The 22820-nt window shown below is 36.3% G+C and overlaps 1 protein-coding gene and 1 long non-coding RNA gene across 5 annotated transcripts in view; one reads left to right on the top strand and one right to left on the bottom strand.

Annotated features, from left to right (window-relative positions):
• Positions 1–22820, bottom strand: part of LOC126511512 (uncharacterized) — an 840891-nt gene that overhangs the window by 660508 nt on the left and 157563 nt on the right. The window lies entirely within an intron of this gene.
• Positions 1–22820, top strand: part of Agmo (alkylglycerol monooxygenase) — a 304397-nt gene that overhangs the window by 230952 nt on the left and 50625 nt on the right. Inside the window, exon 13 of one of the 4 annotated variants that reach the window (XM_050158661.1) lies at positions 13517–14253. The exons of 2 other annotated variants lie outside the window; for them this stretch is intronic. In XM_050158661.1, coding sequence (XP_050014618.1) covers positions 13517–13612 — 96 coding nt within the window. In that variant the 3' untranslated portion in view covers positions 13613–14253. Of the gene's footprint in view, positions 1–13516; positions 14254–22820 lie in introns of those variants that run through there. One more of the 4 variants, XM_050158662.1, reaches the window with a different exon arrangement.

Below are 22820 nucleotides of genomic sequence, written 5' to 3' on the forward strand. Positions count from 1 at the left end.
AGTTCTTTGAGGGTTAGCTACACACTAGGCTTCCCAGAGGTGTTCGTGGTCCACATTATAGGAGGAAAGTTCCTTACATCCCTCTTCTAGATCACTTTACAGTAAGTCTTACTCTGTTTGCTAAGGGGAACTATGTGTTTCACACAGTTAAAACATCATTAAAGGCATGACAACTACATAAACATGCATACACAACGATTTCTCTGTCTTTTTACTAGCAAGGTCTCAGTGTGTCCCTTTTCTTTAGCCATCCTCAAATTTATAATCTCACCTCTCTTCTTTTTTTATTTTTTTATGGTGTAGATAGAATTATTAAACATTTTATTAGTACATATTAATTATAAGTAATAATGGCTTTAGTTTTCTTTTTTTTTAATTTATTAAAGATTTCTGTCTCTTCCCCNTTCTTTTTTTTTAATTTATTAAAGATTTCTGTCTCTTCCCCACCTCCACCTCCCCTTTCCCTCCCCCTCCCCCAATCAAGTCCCCCTCCCTCATCAGCCCAAAGAGCAATCAGGATTCTCTGCCACGAGGGGTGCACCCACACACTCACCTCTCTTTTCTAAGTCGCCCCCCCCCGTCAGGCTTGTCACTTTGTTGTGTACATATCTAGGAATAGAATGCTTAGTCAGCTGAAATGTTTTCATCTACTAGTTCATCCTTTCAGTTCTTACTTGAAATACAAACCCTCTAATGCCTTATATTTTATATCAGAAAATAAAATTAAACTGATTTATCTATCGCATTATTCAACCCACTATGCAATTTAACCAAACAGAATTTTTACTTTTATATATAATCTCATGGCATCTACATTTTGTAGTGATACTTGAATATTAGTTTTTCAAATCCCCAAGCTTTTTTTTTTTTTTTTTTTGTGGTTCAGTCAAATCTTTCCTGCTGTCCCTCAAACTTGCCGATTTTTTTTTTTCTTGCTTTAGGCCTACAAGTATATAAAATTTTTGTTGACATTGTGATTTTAGGACAGGAGATACCAACTACGGAGTCCGCACACCAAAACTATGGATTCAAACTACTAAAAATTTTATAAAATTTAGATAAATATTTTAAAAATTTCACACAGAGTATCTTCATGCTTTTGTTGGGTGTAATTCGCAACTCTCTTTGGCTACATATAAGCTGTGATTTGGACATACTGAATGAGGCTTTTTACATGATTGTTTAATTGCCTGTAAGATGTTTCTTCCTCTGCATCCAGCTAACCATCAACCATTCCTCAAATTCTTAAATTTTACTAATATTAAATATTAGTGTCCAGTCAGAAGATCTGGCCGTTCTTGAGCATAAACATACAAGTCAATTGTTATGGAGTGAACACCAAGGCCTCTTAACATTTATTATTCATCAGTACTATGTTATTATGTGTCTATTTTACCAAAAGAGGAAGAAAAGCAAATTCTGCAGACTCCTGGCATTGAGAAAGTGTTATTTCCTAACGCCCATTTGGAAATTCCCCCAGGAAGCCAGGCAACCCCTTCCTGGGCCTTAACCGAGATGGATTTAATCCCAAGCCATGAATTCTTTCTGATTGCTGTTTGGCCTGAAGGTTTGCTGGAAGCAGCAACGTCCTAGTTCGACTGTTTTCCAGCTTTTAGATGCACTAGAGTACGACGGTATTATGTGTTGACCCTGATTTATGTTGAAAACTCAGGAATATTTTTTCCAGAAGAAGTGCTGCGTGTATGTGAGAGCCCTTGAGGCCTGGCTTCTCAGGGAGCTGACTGGCTCACAAGTGCCTGCTGCTTCTTCATTCAGATTCTTGACTCGCGAAGAAGAATCTGAATAGCCAGTGGTATTCGGTGAAATAAATACCATAAAACAGAGAGGGCTTGTTTAGGACATAACACCATGATGTAATATGTCAATGCTCAATTACGCATTTGTATGCACCTTAAAAAAAACTGTCTCCAGAGAAAAACTGATTGTCATAATACCGTGTTTCAATTAAGCCCACATCCTCGGCATTCTGAGTTCCAAATTCCTAAAACCCTCAACTTAATGCTTTCCATGTTGTGGAGCTAATTTACATAAAGATCTGGCACTCCTGCTGCATGGCTTCAACTTCTGGTAGCTTTGATATTCTCCGTAGTGCTACACACAAGTATTATAAACTTCTTTTCCCAAGCAGCAGCTATGATTATCAGCAGGCGTTAGTCTCACAGAGTGACCACTAACCACACTCTATTCCAACATTGCCCAGGCCTCCTGCTTCCTGAACTTCATCTTGCAATCCCCATGAAACACATCTGTTCCAACTGTATGAGTTTTGAAAATTAAATATACTAATATCATGCCGACTGACCTGGCCACCAAAGCCATGTGGGAGAATTCCGGTCAGCAACCCAAGCTGTGCTGAGACGTCAGGTCATTTGGGAGCTTGTAACTTCCTTGGCCGAAGCAAACGAAAAAATAAAGAAAAGGAACAAGGGGAAGGAAAAACGTGAAAGATAAAGATTTGTGAATGTGGGTCCATTCTTCAGTTTTGAGCATAGATTATTCCTTGATTCCATCACGCTAAAATTTCATCAATATTCATCCATGGGAAATCACATGGGGTCAAACAGTCTTCTTGTTCCAGAATTCTGTGAAGTTTCTCTAGGGTTTTTGATTCTTAACAAGGAGAACTGGCGAAGTAAGAATTCTGTGGTGGACTGACTCATTGCTGAGGATCATAACTGGATAAAGAAAAAGGGTTCAAATATAACTGGCCAAATATAATGCAGCAGGAAGTCTTGATGTATCGCACTTATTGGGATCTAATTTATATTGAATGTATTGGTTTAAAGGTTTGCCATGAACCTTTGGCTTCCATTGAGTCTTATAGTATAATTCCTGTCAAAGATGTACTTTGAAATAGCAACAGAAAAAAAGTCAAGGGCAGTTAAAACAACACTCTCAAAAAGTGTGTGTGTGTGTGTGTGTGTGTGCATGTGTCTAAGAAGTCAAGCTAAATATTTGTCTGTCTATGCAGATTAGGGGAGTGATATTGCTGTGTAGTTGAGGTAATCTCACAATCTGAAAATTATCTTTAAGGTAGACCCCACTTAGCTGATCTTTGCATTAAGTATAGGAAGCATCCCACCAGCCAGAAGCCTGCTAGAGCTTGTTGTGAATACTTCTTTCTCTGGTGTTCTGCAACTTAACCCCTACAGGTAGGATTTGTTCAGACTGACAGACTTTTACACAGCAACATTCCCTCACCTCTTCCTTCAGTCTCTCACAATAGTTTTCCACTGGTATATAAAAGGAACTTATAAGAGGATTGTATATACAAAGCCATTTGTGTTATATAAGGGCCATCTAAAGGATTTTTAGGTCATTTTACCACCGGACACTTTCTGTCCTAAATGCTAGCCTATAAGCTGAGCAGAGAGATCCCATTAACTGCTCCTTGTTCCAAGATGAATGGCATGGCCCCAGTCTCTGTATGATGGACCACCATTACCATCTCACAAAAATTTTAGATGAATTCATGGCTGGAGAGATATTTTCTGAAAGCTCATATTGGGCTAAAGTATAATATAGCTTGCAGCAAATGGTTCATAAGTTTTTCACCAGTCTTCAAAACATCATAATTATTTTGGAAATCCTAAGAACTCTGCTTCCCTCCCGCCCACCTCTCATCTCTAGTTCTATCTATCTCCTCCAAATTTTGTATTTTTACCGAAAGGAAAAGAAGCAACAATAATGGACTTTGTACTGCAGTAGAAGCTAAGTGATGTTTTGTATGTACATAATCATTTTGTGACATGACCAAGAATATTTATTGTATTTTTGAATTATATGCACAAATGATTTTCTTTTGAAAGCCCATAGTCTTTACCCAGTAACCACTGCAGTTCCCTGTGTTTTCCCATCACTGTGCCTCTGCAGAGTCCTCACAAAAATCACTGTCGTTGCTGGTACATTATTTGCCATCATTGTTACAAAAAAACATTATTCTCCGAAGATGATCTTATTGTGGCCTGGCTTTGTTAAATTTCAGAAAACTGAATGCCAGAGACCACTATGTCAGTAGAAACTACAAACATTGTCATCAAAGACATGGGAACTTAAAACTACCCATTTTCTCTTCATTCTCCAAAATGTGTAAAGAATGTTTTTATAGTGAATTTTTCATGACTTTTTCTCTGTTCATTCACCAACATCGAGGCAAGCCTATTTCTCTGCACTTTTATCCTCGAAAATGTAATTGTTTCTGAGGATGATCCTGGAAACGTTTTAACATTATTGTCCTGTGTTGGCAAATGCTTTCTTTCTTTTTGAGAAAGAGGAATGATATAGTCATTTTGTAACAAAAACAAAGGACTCAGATATCAGGACTCTCAGGCAGGGGTTTCCTAGAATCCAACATTTTGGAGCTTTTAAGCCTTTTTCATACTTTTGACTTTTGGTTTTCAAAGACTATGGACAAGAAGAGTAATTTAGAAAAAGAAATTGATATTAAAATTTCCAATTATGCTTTCTTTATTCAAAAATAAGTTTTTACAGATACTATTTAATAGTTATTCAGTCTTGCTGTCTCTTGTAGACAATGTTGTAGAGATGAAGTAAACCCTTTCTTCATGTCGGCTTTCCTTCCAATCTTCATCCGTCTTTTCCTTCAGGTCAGGCTCCTCTCTTTCATAGTTATATTATAAGCTTTCTATTCTAATACTTTATCATTATAATATGTTTGCTTTTCTCATGATTGCCTCAATTTTGCTTACTTCTTTTTATTACAATTGTCAACGAATATTTCAAGAAACACTTCTACTGTTGAATTACCCTATCACTGTAGGTTGTCTGATGTAGATAGTCTGTAATGTTACTCAAGATCCTCTTGGAAAATACCTGAAGTGTCTTATTTTGACCCTGAAATTAATATACACCCATACATATTGTCAATCAATTTTTGGACTCACACCTTTCCTTCACCTCGTGAAGCTGAAGAAAATATTCTTTAGCTATATATTTGCTCTCATAACTAAATAGTTCTTATTGATACCATCACTAGAACAGAGGATATTTATGCCTCAATGCAGACTAATACCCTGTTAACAGCTTCAAAGCCAGAATATTCACTTTGGATGTCTGAAGTGCCGGTGCTGCTGTGGGAAGTCCTTCTGTATATGTTTTGCTTTATTGGTTAATGAATAAAGAAGCTGTTTTTGGCCAATGGCTTAGCAGAATATAGCCAGGCTGGAAAAATAGAGAGAGTTTGCAGTCAGTGAGAAGCCATGTAGCCCCGCCTGAGACAGACGCCTGGTGGAACTTTACCCAGTAAGCCACAGTCACGTGGCGATACACAGATTAATAATAATGGGTTAATTTAAGATATAAGAGTAAGTCAGAAATATGCTTAAGATATTGGTCGAAAAGTATTACAAATAATATGGTTTCTGTGTGAGTATTTCGTGGTTTGGGCAGCCGAGAATGAACAAGCAGCAGCCTCTGCCTTCACTGTGCAATCAGGACCAATATTGCCAAAGCTATTGGAAACAGCTGAGTGTTGGTGGACTGCCTCTCATTTACGGGAACTGTTGCCAGACCAGGTAGTCCAAACAGAAAGTAAAGGCTAGTTCAGGCGTCTGGGGTGTCTCTCAGGAAAACAGTCGTGGCTTCCTTAGGAAGTTTTCATTATTAGCTGTCAGCTGCAGTTCTGTATACCCTTGGGTGCAGTCCTGGCATAACTGGCCTTAAGTAGTATGCACTTTATGACTGCGGACATTCACAGAAAAACATTTGGGCAGTCCTGTCGCTAGTAGAACTCTAAGACCTCCCTCAAGCTGTGAGCCATATGTGACTTGCTATTAGTTGGCTCTCTATTTGTCTACTCTGGAGACTCTGTTTACAGAGTCTCTATTCATCCCTATGACGCAAGCAAAAACAATGTGTAAGATTCTTTTTAAAAAACTCTCTTAAGATAGATTGTCAGATTTTTAACACTAGCTACAACTCTTATTTCTGTAAATATAACATGTTCTCCTGTAAAAAAATTGAACATATTTTATGAGACTTTTTGTTTTTATTCCTAAGTAGTATACAAATACAAAGAAATTTTTGGTGACACACAAAATGTCCCGATAAGCATGCTGTGTCATTCTGCATCTGTAAACACATGTTTTTGCAGATGTGAATATTGGACAAAAGCTGAAACTTTTGGCCACATCAGATGCTCTAGGCTTTTGCCCCTGGATGCACTGAAAATCCATTCTAGGAGATAAGATTGGCGAGAGGTATTGCTCACCACTCATTAATAACAGAAATGGAATTTTGGTAAAAGATTGTGATTTTCCTTTATAAATTTTATAAAACGCAGCACTGTTTGAGAGCACAAATGTCATCAGTTCACTGTTTGGAAATAAGTGAGAAAGATAAGGCACATTCAATCTTAGAGGAATTGTCATGCATGTCATTAGAGATAATTCTTTAAGGACACTGAAGGACTAGGATCCAACAACATTTTGCTCAGAGGTTTTTAGTTTCATACTGAATAAAAGGCAAGGCATTTTATGCCAATGAAAGTCAAATTGTAAGCAAAGCATTTGTGGAGACAGAGAGAAACACACAAAAGGAATTTGAGCAACTATCAGACATAGTGGATGGGTGTGGGAGTTCCTTTGCATTTGTGAGGGCTTCCGTTTGATACCCATCACTATAAAAATCTTTAATAAAAGTAAAAAAAAATGTGAATTTTAGTTTTGAACTTTTGAATTCATTAAACTGTTAAAAAAAGAGTTCAGTAATAGTTCATTCACTTTCAGGTCATAACATCAGGGTATTTATTAGTTTACCCAGCAGTAACTTTAAATGCATATGAAAGGTTCAGCCCAAAGGAAAACTAGCTAGTGTCCATCAAACACCTTTCCTTCCCTTTGCCCTGGTTTTATTCCAACTTCTTTAAAGGCTAAAACAATTGACCCTGCGAGGACTTCGTCACTGTTTTGTTTCCTTCTCACATGGATTTGAAGAAAGAATGGGTTGCTCCCTGATTAGGATAGAGAACCCCACAAAAAAGACCATCTCTCTTGCAACATTCCCCAGCCCGGTGACTGCATGCTCTTTAATTTCTCTTTCAATTTCAAACTAAAAGACTAAACATCTACCCAAAAAAGGAAAAGAGAAACGAAAAGGCAGAAGGAAGCTTGGATAGTAAGAATATACCAATGGTTTAGAAATCTATAGAGAAAAGCAGTCTGTATTGGAGCAGCACCATTGCCTATAAAGAAGGAGAGAATTCAACCAGTAATCAAAAGCAATTCTATAAATTATATGAGCAGATTACTATACTCTGAGTACAATGTTTGGTAATGTTGTTGGTATTCCAAAAAATGTTGTGTATCAAAAAAGGCAATTAATATATACTTTTAATTCAATGAAGAAAACTCCACAGATGTTTTTGAGAAGTGTAGCATGTATTTTCATTTAATGCTAATTATGGTTTATACAATTCCAACCAGATGGGTCTGCATGCATGGTAGCTAATTCAGGCTAACTGTCTTCAAACATATTCTCTGAAATGTAGATCGGTTTCACAGACCTCTAAGTGATCCCTAATCATATCAAGAATATTTGTAGTTCTCAAGTGTTTGTGTGGGAATTCAAATGTGGTCTGGGTGGACATCAGTTTACAAATAGTGTGGGAAAAGATGCGCATATTCTCAGATGGTCTAGACATTGGGAAGTGAATAAATGATTGTACATGAGAAGAGATTATCAAGTAGAGACTGAAGAATTTATTGATATAGATGGTATGAAATTTGTGTCAGTCCATTTTCAACTTTCTGTTTTTTTTACCCAAACTCAGTATGAAATAGCAAAATTTAAAATTTAAAGTAAGTTTTCACTTTAAAAAAAAAGTTGATCTCCGGTGCTTTAAAACATCATGCCACATGTATAATTTATTTAATTTGAACATGGATGTTTAGTGTATTTATTTTTACTTAAAACTAATATAAGTAGATACAATAGTACTGAGATATATTCTTTCCAGACAGTTCTCGTTTACACATGTGCATTAACTCATTGCCTTTTCAAAGCTAAGAACTTATTGATTTTAATACATAGTACAAAAGGTTCATTTTTAAAGTAATTAGTAGTAAATCATCCTAAGATGTCACATTAAATGTAGTTATGATAATCTTTTGAAAGTATTATTTGGAAACACACACACATAGACATTCACACAGTCCTGAAAGCTTGTCAGTAATGCTGCAGATTCTGCAAACAGTCTATCTTTTCTTTACTTTCTGCATGAGTCAATATTTTTGCTGTCTGTAAAAAGTGCTACTGACCAAGACAAAACTTCTTACTTTCTTCGGAATAGATGCTTGTGAAACAGGTTCTTGATAAAGTTTAAGAAAAGACTATCTATCACTCCATAATCACTTTCTGATGTTTTCATTTTTACAGACCTCACCATCCACTCCTGTTCTCTCTCTCTCTCTCTCTCTCTCTCTCTCTCTCTCTCTCTCTCTCTCTCTTTCTCTCTCTCTCTCTCTCTCTCTCTCTCTCTCTTTCTCTCTCTCTCTCTTTCTTTTCTTTTCTTTTCTTTTTCTTTTTTGGTTTTTTAGAGACAGGGTTTCTCTGTAGCTTTGGAGCCTGTCCTGGCACTAGCTCTTGTAGACCAGGCTGGCCTCGAAATCGCAGAGATCCGCCTGCCTCTGCCTCCCGAGTGCTGGGATTAAAGGTGTGCGCCACCACCGCTCAGCTCACTCCTGCTCTTCCTGTGTGTGTTTTTGTCCTGTGCATTAATAGGAAATAGTGAGGTTTTGCAGCAATTCAAGTTCAATGAGTCCTTACCTCTACAGCTCTCAAAAGCCATTTCTAAAAAAAAACTGAATGTATGGTGTTTGATGTGTTAGCTTATTTTCCTCCAGATAATTTCAAATAATTTTGATGCTTTTCATGCTTCCAATAAAGCAGATCTTGCTTATAATTGTTGGAATTCCTTACAATAGCCAGTGACCTGTTCTTTTTCAACCTTCCTTGACATTGGAGAAATAATCTTTTTAACTTTGTGGATGCTTTTTATTTTATGTGTATGAGCGTTTTTCCTACATGAAAATACGTGCGCCACTTGTGTGCTCAGAGCCTGAGAAAGTCAGAAGAAGGCACTGGTCTCTCTAGAATCAGAGTTAATGGTTGTTGTGAGTCGCCATATGGATGCTGGAGACTAAACCCCAGGTCATCTGTATAACAGCCATTGCTCTTCACTGCTAAGCCATCTCTTTAACCTAGAGAGCAATATTTATTTTTCTTTTTGTATAATTTTACTTTTTATGTTTTAAATTTATACCTATTACTACTTGAATGGGAAAGAAAGAAATTTTACATGAAAATACCACCTTCTGTTTAGGGCTAATGTACGAGGAGTCAGAACTAAAAATGAGTATATGGGCTTATAAATCCTAGGAAATTATTATAGAAATCTACATTTTTCTGTAAGCCTACACAATTGCATAAAAGTTTTTATTAAATAAAATAAAAATTAAATAAAATTCACAAATTGGTATTTTATATTACCATAATTGAGATTCTTTCCTTGGTCAAGTTGAATAAATGATCCTCCCTATGAAAAATAACAAATTTGATATGCTCAACATCTTATTAGTGCTTCTAGGGCTACATAAAACATTGTGCGGCTTTTGTAAGTAGGCAGAAAATTCAATGAGATATAGTACAATAAGTGTTTTGATTTCAATATCATTGAAAATAAACTGGGACTCAAAAGCCAACCAAACCAAAAAGTCTAGTATCTTATGGACATTTTTTTCTTGTGAATAAGTCAAGTAATTTAGAGCACGTGTTTCACCTGCAAATGGATACCCAAGTTAAGTACTATGAAGTCTTTTTAACACTTCCACAAGAGCTGTGGTGCTGCTCACTAGCTGTAATTGCAATGGTCCACAGTTCAACGAGATGTCCGCTTCTTTTGGTCATCATGTCTGTCTGAATGGCTACAGTCATGTACTCAAACCAGAAGAGATGAAAATGCACAGAGCTATTTAAGAAGTCCACTCACGTGGCTTGTGATTTGGGGATTTGCAGCTGTAGGGGATGTCATTTGCACAAAATTACCCCTGCTTGTATGCTTCTCCTCCCAGTGAGTGAGAATTCTAGTTTGCTCATATCTGTGCCATTTTCCACAAGGACTCTGAAATAGACTTAACTGGGTGGGAGCAATAGTTCCCACTGGGGTCTAATAGGGATTAGGTACTCAGATTAGCCACCTGCCACATGAAGAGCTTTCTAGAATGAGGTGGAAGAAACATAGAGAGCATCTGTACGGGCCAAAGTTCAGGCATTATAATTGAAGTCCCTGGGAAGTCAGGGAAATAGCCTGAAGACAAGGACCACTAATGATGTGTTAGCACAGGGAGGGCTTGACACCGAGAATGAACTTCCTTTGTTTCATATTTTGCATCCAGCTGTTAAAATCATGGGACTTGGCCAGACCTATGATAAAATGAGGGTGCACTGGGCTTGTATAGATCTAGAAACATATTTAAGGATTACAGAAACATATAAAAATAAATGCACAGAAAAGCTATAATAGTCACTTAACTGTCACTATGCTTAAGCAAGAACACAGCTTCCTCTATTTCATTTGATTAAGAAATATGTTAATGACCTATTGTCAAATGGAAAACATTCAATTTCAAAAACTATGGAAAGACAAAATAGCTTAATGAAAAATCAAACAAAATTGAAAAATAAGTTTTGACAGAATTTATATCAATAAGCATTATATGAATTTCTTGCCAAATAATTTCCATATTAAATTATACATATAACATAATTAGATTTATTATATGTTATATATGGCAATATAATATATACATATTTTCATAATATAAAACTAATTTTGCTTTTTCTACTTTAATATTTCTAACAGAGAAGTGTCAACTAGAGTTTCAGAAGGATATAGTCATTTATATCATTTCTGTGACCCTTTGTGAATATATATTTCATTATGTTTAAAAACTCTAATTTCATCCTTAAAACACTGACTGTGAAACATCTGAAAAGCCTAGCTGATATTGGCTTTAAGATCCCGACAGTTACCCTAAAAACAGATTCAGTTGTCTCTGGATGTGATGCTCATCTCATTCAGCAGTCGTTCAGAGTTGTATGCCCAATGCAACTTCCTGGGGGCCACGGCAAATGCAAAACCCAGGCCCAGCTATGGATACTCTTGAGACTGATTAGTAATCATATATTAATACATCGTGAGTTCCTACTTCTTCATCCACAAAGTATATATCAATCCTCCAAGTTATGGAGGAATCATGACTAGTAAGAATATAAAGAGCTTACCTGACCCAAGCATCTCTCTATGGAACAGGAGGGAGACCTGACTGAGACACCAGAGAGATGCTGCCTTTATGTCTCTTTAGAGGGTTAGGTAGTCTATAAATATCCAAACAGACAAACCGAGCAAAGTGAACACTGCTCCTCTGTAGGGCACTGACTGCATTTGAGGTGGCTAGGAAAGAGGAGATGCTCAGGCTTTGGTAGGAAGAAAGCCCATGTGAATCAAAGGTTCAGCTTTCAAGGATGGAAAGGCCCACATGGTGGATTAAGAACAAAGACATACATTGTGATCTTTTTTATAGTGCCTCTTGTTTTACTGAAGAACTTTTAGTATTACTGAGCTTACATAGAAATATTCTTAATTATTACTGAGAAGTTAGATGTGTATGTGTAGTCTAAAAGAAACCATTCATAATTGGGGACTAAAATTACAACACATGAAATTTTACTTTGTGTTTTTGAGGTTTCATGGAAATCTCTCGCACAGTCTTCCTTCATGTAGAAATCCTTGTGATCCTAGACATCAGACATTCAAACAAAATAAAATGCTGTATTACCACATATATTTCAGATTCTACTCCCATATACTAATTATTTGATGAAGATACTTAATCCAGATCAAATATTTACCATGATTATAAACATCATCACTGACCCTCTTGGGAAGCTGTCTTCTCAGCTACCTGTCCACATTAACTCATCTTCAGAGACAAAAGGAACTCCGTCCTCAAGTATAGTATTATTCACACGTTCTCCTCCAGTGCTGGTGTTGTTTTACCTGGCAGCACCATGAGAAATCTCATGAGGTCATTTCTCTTGAGTTACAGTCAAAAGAAACAAAATGAAAGCCAGCCATTAAATACGTTGTGTTTGACTTTTGAAGCAACTCCAATGTGTTAATATTATTCTTGCCTTCTGCTTCAATATAAGTACCAGTTTTTATTTTCATTTTTTTTGTGGGTTTGATAGGCTGAACAGAATGCATAGAGTCAAGGGAACAAACCTACACGACTAGCCAACATTCATGCTAATGACCATCTAGTAACAGCCAGGAGATTTAAATGAAGTTGAATGATGCATAACATCTAAGCACCAACATTTAGCAAATTTTGTTTGTTTAATTTTTATTGTTGCTGACATTGTTTCATTTTTCTTATCCTGATTTTTTTAAAAAAAGTATTTGGGGTAATTTAATGACTTGTCTCAGTTGATAACATCAGTACCTCATGCCAGTTATTATTTAAGCATTTTTCCATTGTATATTTTAATGCATCGTTCAGAAATAGTAAATGACTTCCTGGGGAGAAGTAAGTGGTAGTATTGTAGTTTGGAGAGGAAGTTCATACATACATATGGAAAGACATGATATAGAGAGGAGACCCACATAGTTGTTACAGTAAGTCTGGCTTATTACAGACTTACTACAGTCAGTATGGCTGTTTCACCTTCATCGAACACTCACCATTAGTCTAGAACTTTCCTAGAGTGGAGATCAGGAACCAGCCCTGTGGCTTAACAAGAGGACAAGGGAAGCATGAACATAGAAGAAACCTGAAAGCCCAAAGCCCATAACCTGTGCAGAGACAGATGCATGATGGGATATGGTATTTAGCTTATGCAGAGCAGAAAGGCTACAACCATTATTCTTGCTGGAAATGGCTGTGTGCTTCTTCTAAATTCATGACAAATCAAGATATCATATTCATATATATATGTATATATATTCAATTTTAAGGAAATTTTTGTAGCTATATTTTTATACACCATGAGGATCAAAAGCTGGAGAAGGCAAGTTAGCCGCAGTTGTGTGGATTTTATTCCTATTGTATGATATGCATAGTTGGGTAGATTGTATCACCTCAGAGGAAAAGGATTTCTCAACAGACCTTTCACCTCCTCTATTCCTAAGTCTCATTTAGCATACAACATATAACCTTTGGTTGCTGTACACGTAGAAGAAACTTGTTCTCTTTTGTTCAGTATCCAGTTTATTTGGCCTCTCTATCTTTAAATAACCCAAATCAGTAAAAGAAAGAGCAACAAAAAAAGAGAAAAAACAAACTTCTTGTTCTCATTTTTTTATTTTTTCATAGCATGCCTTATGTTAAGTTGACTAAATCCTATTGTTAAAAAACTCACTAAAATTTGTTTAAGAAATTTCACTGAGTGAAATTATTGTTTTTTTTTTTTATTCCAGAAAAATAGTTTAACTCAGTGGAATAAATGTTTTGTTGCTTTCCCCTTCAGATTTTCTTTTCGGTTTGCATTGCTTTCTGGGGAGTCAGAAGCATGAGACAACTCACCGCAGGATCTCGGAAGCAGCCCTAGCACACAGGTCCCTCCATCCTACAGGTTGCCCATGGCATGTCACTGCTACCCAAAGACTGTGGTCTTGCATGCTGCCTACAGGAACTCCTTAGTTAATGGAAATGAAAGTATGTATTTACCCATACTTTAATGTTTGTTTTAATATTGAAATTAAAGTGAATTATACTATTTGTGATTACTAAAAGTCAAATTATTTTATATACATTGAGGCTGTATTCACTTTTCTTTTCTGTAGCAATGACCATGGAAAGAAAATGTTGGGCTTTAAACACTTAAGACATTGAAAATTACCTTTGTCTTTCTTGGTTTGACAACTGTTTCTTTAACGTTTGCTGAAACTATACTTAAATCTCTGTAGTCTTTAAAATGTGTTGGAGGCTGTATGAGCTGACATTTGCCTTTGCCAGCAATTCATTTGTATTTCCACATTACTTAAAAATACATCAATGTGATTAAAATGTTAGAATTGGAAAGAATTAGTTTGTTTAACATACATCCTTCTAAAATGTTGAGTCAACTTATCCCAACAGCTTGAGGAGTACATTATATTTCATGCTATTTCAAATTGACAGAAAAATGTTAATAAAATTTTCTGAACAGAAGTGACATACTGGCGTGTGTGTTGTTTATTGAAATATGAAATCTGTTATGTGTTTCGTTTGGAAAGAACTGACAGAGATAAGAACTGAGTTCAGAAAGGATTGCAAAAACGTCTTTAAAAAATAAAAAAAAATCTTTTCCCGTCATCCAGTATTTATCCGACAATTTTAACAGTCTGGATCAAAAGTGCTCACCTACATTGATGACTTACTCTCTACTTGCACGCATCACTGAATTAAGAAGACTAACTAGAGTTGTTTAGCCCCACTTTTTAAGTATGTTACTTAAGATTTGAATAAAAAAGAAACCATTGGGAGCTGTGAGAGCATCCGGCTGCTGGAGTCTGTGTGCACTCATAAAGCAGAGCTGAAGCACATTTACTGTTAAAGCTGGAACAGCAGAAGAAAATTAACTTTGCATGATGAAAATATTAATAATTATATCTCAAGCGTCAGAAGTGGGTTTGGCTTTGCTTCATTCAGTTTTTATACTTCTTAATTAAACCCAGGATTTGAGCAAATTCTGAGGTCAATAACAAATATTAAATCCTACTTCGGTGCCTCATTAACAGGCCCTTCTGGACTTCCCAGGTATAGGCCCACCTTGCAGGAGAGAGCCCTCTGCTGGTTTGAAACTGTTAATGTATCATTAAAATTCTTGAGACCTGCATTATATATTCCCCAAAATTTCTATGCTATAAGTTGCATCATTCATGAATTGAAAGAAACGAGAATTTTTATGGATTCTCAAATATTTATTTAGCATACCAGAATAGTTCTATGATGGGGGTATATTTGAATATATATGAATATTCAGGGGTAGTTTAAAATGAGTTTAATCGTGAAAATAATTGAAGTGCACTTCAGGTTTCTTTGAATAAACTTAAATGTATTTCTTTTCTCTTTTCTACCTTAAATTTTTTCACTATGACTTAATTAATTTTCTTTTAGAAATTCAGGTGTTTTCAAGTTACAAATTTCCAACCCTTTGAATATGGATGTGGTTCTCAGATAGGGAATATGCCTAGGGCCTCTGTGTATGGGATGGGGCATTTTTTTCACCTTCAACCTTGCAAATTTTCCGGCCCTATTTTCTCTGGCAAGCACTAATGCATGATGACAGATCATGCCACCTAGTAATATCATAAATTGATCTTGAATGATTCCATGTAATTTATGCTGGCTCTCAACTGGAAGAACTTTAATTGTCCCTACTTTTCTCCCTCCAGAGAATAGCTCTAAAAATAAGGCTCATCAGTTCCCCATTTTTGATGGAGAGGTGCGCAGTGCCTTTGCAATGAAGACAGGGACGCTCAGTCCTGCCTATCCACCAGAGCGGCTAGAACTTGTTTAGAGGGCAGAACTCTATCAGCAATAGTTAAAGGAATCTCTAAATTATTGCAGGAACAGGTATTGCAAAACCATTTCACAGCACTCTGAGGGGGCTAAATCACCTACTCAAGGCCATCATCGGACACCTCTGGTGGTCATTTTTTTTAATTCTCTGAATTCTAGCATTGAAGACTGTGACACTTTTCCATTTCTTGCTGTAAGGTATCCAAATCAAAATTCAAGGATTATAGAATCATGAGTTCATGCACAGAGTATGTCATTATCTTCAATTTGATATTTCTATTTATACACAAAAAAGACAAGATTTTAATGAGAATTTTTCTATAGTGATGGTTTAGAAGGTGCATGAGTCCTGGGCTTTTAAAAGTTGTAAGATTGGTGTCCTAATGAGGTTTCTATGCTTAAATAAACACCATAATCAAAAGTGTTTGGGGGAGAAAAGGGTTTCTTTCAGCTTTCGCTTCCAGGTAACTGTTCATTATTGAGGAGAAGCAAGATTGGAGCTGAAGCAAATCAAAAACTAATGCTGCTCACTGGCTTACTCCCAATGGCTTATTTGACCTGCTTTCTTATACACACAACATAGTTTGCCAAGTAGTAACAGTGCCCACAGTGGGCTGGGCCTTACTATGACAATCATCAATCAAGAAAATGACACAGACTCACCTATAGGCCTCTGATAGAGACATTTTCTTCATTGAGGTTCTTCTACCTCAGGAGAACCTGGTTTGTATCATGTGGGCACAAAAATATAACCTGGACAATTAGCAATGTACTAGTTTTATTGATCAGTTTGTCATCATCAAAAAGAGTCCATCCTGTTCTTAGTTTGTCTTTTTCACTACAATTTTCCATTAATTTTTCTGGAATTAGTAAAGTTATAATCATATTTGTAAAACTCAACCTAATCTTCAGAGGGTCATGCTATTTGGGATATGTGACTTTGTAATTGCATGCAGAGGTTCAACTGGCCACTAAACTGACCGAGCCCTCCTTATAATCGGCATTTCTACCTTATGTTATTGTTTGTTAGGTTTTTCAATATCTTGCTCTACTGTGCCATACTATTTAACTGTGCAGCGAGGAATCTACAATAGAAACACTGAGAGGCATTGTGTAATATCAGTATGCATGTTGGTGAACGGTGAGGCAGTCTCCTAGTGGGAATGGCAGCATCCAGAACCCAAGCTCCTTTCCTTCATCCTATTCCCCCCTGTCCTCTAAACCTTCATGTAAGGTGAAAAACATTCCAAGCACCCTGGCTTTCAGAATCTTAAAAGTAATTTTTATAGCACAGCTCTCTGCAACTCTACAGAAGCAAAGCTTCATCTAAGTTTGCCTCCAAGGAAAGAAACGGACAACATTTTATCCATGACAGAATACATTGTTTCCAAATCTCATTCTGTCCTTCCTTGTTTTCAAAAGCATAGCAACTTAGATTTTCTTCGAACAAAATACAAAATTAGAAACAAATACTCTCAAATGTTCTGTGGATATATTTTGGCACTTTACTATCAATAAGTACAAAGTTAGAAGCAGCATATATTTATATCATTTATAACTACCCAAAAGAAATTGTTTTTATTTTTACACAGGAATTATCTCTTTTCTCCCTTTTCTTTTTGTATCGCCAGCATTGGACATCAAATTCTGGGACTTTCTCATGCTAGGCAAAGGCTCTGTCACTAGGTTATATCTCTATCCCTTCTGTAGATCTTTTTAGAAGTATTAACACATGACGGGAACATTCATTTGAATAAAAAAATCACACTACTACTAGGCTTCAGAACAATGTATTTCTAAGCTATCTTCACAATCAAGTACTGAGCATTTATATAAGCACTCTAGAATGCAGTGAGGGACAGATCTTGTCTTCTTACAATGTGCAAGATATTATTTTCTATTCACAGTAAAGCAGGAAGGAAGAAAAAGTTCTCTAATCCATAGTGTTATGGTTTAAGACAATATCCCTGGTACAGCTAAGATCTTCACTAAGATAAACAGTGATTAAACAAGCTTCAGTGTTTAAGAATACCACACAAAAAAGTCATCATTGAATACCTTTACACACATGTAGATGTCACACACATTTTAACCTTAAAATATTTTTACATGCACTTTTTAATAAACTGATCCAGAAAGTTTAACAGCAGGGGAACTTTTGGAAGATGAAGAGTGACAAGATATGGAGTAGAAAAGGGCACTTGGTCGAGAAATGTGACTACAGTACGTGCTTCTGTCTTTTAACTGTCATTGATAGAACGCTAGAATATGTTTTGTAAACACTATTTAATAGTTTCAGTTCCTGACAAATTCTCTTGTATTAATGTGAGGAATTCCATGATATGCTTTCCCTTTAACACATTCATAACTACAAAAGAGTTTCTTACATAATGATTTCTATTCATTCTGCTCAGACAATCCAGACAAAATTCATCTTGCACTTACAATTTAGACTTAGATAGAACCCAGCATGAAGTTTAACTCACAGGAAAACAGCCATGTCATCACAATCAGTATGTGAGCATGGCTAATTCTTCTTAAGTTGGAATTATTAAGGTACCCTTCAACAATGGCAACTGGCATCCTATCCTAATGGCACTTTCCAAAAGCACTGCTGGCATTTGAAATAGTCTATGAGATGAAAAAGTCAACAGGCTGCCAATTTGCATTGATCACTGTCTCAAAAGTGAAAATGTATATGTAGTAAATTAAATACTAAATTTCTCTATGAAAAGTTATGCAAATATATAGCTTTCATGAATGTTTATCAATCTATGTGATGCATGGTATGAGAAGGGGTTAGTAATATCAATGATTACAGGAAATAAAAAGAAATGTATGAGCCAAGAAGCATCAAGTGTGTTTCAAAAGTCTGTGTTTTCTCCAAGATAATCATGTATACAAATTATTTAGCACAAGCAACTTCAGGATGCATGTATACACACAGAAATAGATTTTTTTTAGGATTTTTTTAGGTTAAAAATCTCTTCTAGGTTTGCTTCATTTATATAACCATTACAGCCTCCTAGTGCACAAAGAGAGAGTGAAGCAATAGTGATTAAAATTCTGGCTCCAAAAACCGAAGGCTGTCAGATCAATTAGAGGACTCCAGGCTGGTCTCACACAATGCAGCAAAAGAACAATCATTTAACCACTGAACCAGAGCCATTTGTGAGATTTCATCACATCAAATATGAAACATCAAGTCCTACTGTGTCAATAGAGAATGAGAAACATTTTGTTGGTGGCGAGATGAATATAAATTCTGATGAATAACAGAATATTGGAAAATGGTATTCTTTTTAAATCAAGAAACTAGAGACATATACATTGTGAGATGCATGGTTATTAGTATCCAGAGAGATATATTCATAACCTAAAACTACCTAGAGAGATACTTGTTAAAATGATACTAAACAAAGATAGACAGAGTATTTCCTGTCAGACATCAGAATTAGGAGTGTGTGAGGCTTTCAAGACTTTTTCATGTTGGAGATTATGAAAATGCCTTGCACATGCTCAACAGGTGCTCAGTTATAGAACAGTTAACAGCAAAAGATTACAGAGATGAACCTCTATTGCCCATCAGTAGTGGGATGTTTATTTAGAGTTTGTTATACTATGTTGGATCTTGTTGAAGACCAACATGAGTGAATATTGACTAAATTTCTTAGGTCTCAAAGATACTACTGATTTTTACACATAGAAAGGAAAACTCATCAATAAGAGAAATGGATATTCATCACTATGGACATAGGAAAACACTGAACTTATTTGAAAAATATTATAAGATTTAGGTCTTAAATTCAACTGGACAGTATCTTACTTTGTGAGGAATCTCTATATACACACGGACTGAGACATCAGAGAATCAACATCTTTTACAATAATATCAAATAATGTAGAATATCTGTGGTGCAACTCTAATCAAGAAAGTGAAAGACCTGTATGACAAGAACTTCACGTCTTTGAAGAAAGAAATTGTAGCAGATAAAAGATGAAAAAAAATCTCTCAATCTCACGGATTGCTGTGACTAACACAGTGAAAATGGCAATCTTACCAAACACAACTTATCGACTCAATGCAATCCCCATTAAAATACCAACATAACCTTTATATGCTATTTTAAATTGATAAATGTGCATTAGACACTGTAAAGGGACTAGCATCTTAAAGACCCCCCCCCAAAAAAAAAGAATTGTGGCAACTGGGTTTATTGAAGCTCTAGCAAGATGTTAGAGGCAAATTACTTGAAATATTTGTCAAATATGTTTGAATTTGTCCCAAATGGAAGTAGGCATAAAATCTCTGACTATCTGTACTACTCTTTATTTACCTTTCAATAATTAAATCTAGGACAGAAACTTCTATCCATTAACTATATATTTTTCCAGACACGGTCAGTGTGGTCATATTTTAAATATTCCAAATGAAAATTTTCTTAACATTGTTCTGAACATATAATTATATATTTTATGTTTTGAAAACATATTGAGCAACAGTTTTGAGCTAAGTGTTGTATAAATCTAACAATCAATTGATTTGAGCTAAATAAATGCACTTTTCTGTTTGGTCAGTAGTCCAGATGAGCACCCTATCTACCTTCCATACACTTCAACACTCACAGGTCCTTCTATATTGAAGATCTGGAGGTAAATCTAGGAATTTAGATTTGTATATATTCTGAAGATAATAATTTGATAAATATAAGAAACATTTTACAACCTTTACTAACTGATAAGATATTGATCTAGACCTAGTAAAGTGCATCAGTGTCTAAAAGCTTCTTGTGCTAGCCTGACCTGAAGACTTGAGTTTGAACACACACTCCACAGTAGTCCTCAAAGCTGTCCTCTGACCTTCACACACACACGCATGCACGCACGCACACACACATATAAACACACAATACACAGTCACTCACATGAGCACATACACACTTTCACACACAGAGACACATATACACACATACACATACACACACATACACACATATGCATACACACTCACACACATAGACACTCACATATGCCTGCAAACATATGCACACACGCACACACATACACACACATGCATGCACACATACACACACTCTCACATACATAAATGCAAAAAACACATACAGGTACTCACACATGCACACACCATAAACACACACACACCACAAACACAATGTTCTTGACCATTGATCAACTTTATGTAATCCACTCTATTTGCTTAAAGCTTGGTTTTGTGGATCCTGATAAGTGACAGAAAAATGCTGTGTGGAACTGAATGCTGAGGATACACAGTGGTATCTTACGGGGTCGACTGCCTCAGTTTGGAGGCTAAGGTTTGTCTGCATCAAAGCACAGATTGCTTCTGAGACCACATCTCAGACATAAGAAAACAATACTTTCTGGTACCATAGGAACTAAAGATACAATATTATCCACCATAAAATCATGAATCTCTGACGTCGAGGGAAACGGGCTCACTTTATAACCCATTGAATCTGGGCTGAAATTTTCTTTCCTGTTCTGCAACAACAATATTCCTAACATGTATCTATAAAGCATGACTTTGGTTTAATAGTTTCAACAAAACACCTGATGCTGCTTTCAAACTATTTCAAACAATGTTTCCCTCAGATAAATTATTTAAATAGTAACACATGTAGCAAATGAGTGCGTTTCTCCAAAATGGGTTTCACTTGGTTAAGGAAAATGAATGTAGGTTCGGTGGTACTTAGATGTTCCTGATAAGATAGGTACTTACTTTTGACTCTAAGCATAGAAGGTAACAGAAGGTAACAGAAATAATGACCCCATGCCTTCATGTCCATGTCTGATAGTCCATTGTCTTCAGATCTTCACAGGACAGAGAAAAGACTCCCTGTATCTACATTTCTATGGCCATTTGCGGTTCTGACTCTGTGATGAGCAGCATTCCATTTGCTTCATGTGGTAAAGAAATTGCATTTAGTGAGCTGCCGCAGTTGCTGGCGTGCTTGTCATGCAAGCATGCACACCCGAGTTTCTTCATTCCACACACTCACGTTACAGCAGGGTACAAGCAGTACCTGTGATCTCCGTGTTGAGGAGTCAGTGACCACAGAGGATTCATGGAGCCTACTAACCAGCCTGTTGGGTTGCATTGCCAAGCTCTAGGTTTTGTGAGAACTCTGTCTCAAAAAATAACATGGAGTGTGACTGACAAAGTCATTGAGCATTGACTTCTGACTTCCCTGTGCCTGTATACCCAGATAGAGGAGCAAACCCATAAAGATAAACCATGAGAGCAAACACACACACACACACACACACACACACACACACACATTTAGAAAAGGAAATCCATATAGATAATCATGAGAGTGTGCACACACACACACACACAGAGGAGAAAACCCATAAAGATAAACAGGAAGGCGCACACACACACACACACACACACACACACACACACATCTCACTTGGACTGTCTATAATTTGCTATGTCAGTAATTAATTAGTGAATAGGACTAGCATAGAAATAAGATAAGAGAACTAGAAAACTAGAAAGCAAACATTTTTTAACTTTCTTTCCCATGTTCTAAATCGAATCTCCATTTACAAACCCCAGTTCTCTTCAGACATACATTCCTTTCTTGTCATCTACTACCACACCACCTGAACATTCTGAGTCTCACCTAAACTCTGACGACTTTCCTGTGTTCTGGGTATCTAAATCTGTTGCTTCCATCTCGTTTACTCTGTTCTATACACCATGGTTAGGCTTAGAAAGTTTTATAGAAAGTTTGCAGCATTTCTTTCCATGTGCCCATTTTAGCCACCACGTTTTTATTTACTGGTGCTATATTGCTATTCTGTTCTTTTGTAGAGCAAAAATGCTCAGAAAATTCCTTAATGAGTGTTTCCTCTGCTATTACAAATGAATAAACATCAACCCGGTTCACATGCAGCCCTTGCAAAGCTTGAGAAAACAGACCTCAAAAACAACTCAGGAAATTCAGGTCATCTGCTCCATATGGTTGTAAGTAGCACCATGTAGAAGCAGGGAAGGTCTTGGGACACAAAAGGAAATTACTTACTATATCAGGAAACATTCACATTTTATTTTACCATTAAATATGAGTGGTAAACAACATTTTACTGAAAGTATGAATACAATTTTTCAGAAACATAACCTATTGGCATAGATATGCAACAAGAAATTTTGCAATGGTTACTCTCTAT

The sequence above is a fragment of the Alexandromys fortis genome, unplaced genomic scaffold (assembly GCF_014885135.2).
Source record: "Alexandromys fortis isolate MF-2015 unplaced genomic scaffold, M_Fortis_MF-2015_v1.1 scaffold_101, whole genome shotgun sequence".
In the NCBI taxonomy this organism is placed as follows: domain Eukaryota; kingdom Metazoa; phylum Chordata; class Mammalia; order Rodentia; family Cricetidae; genus Alexandromys; species Alexandromys fortis.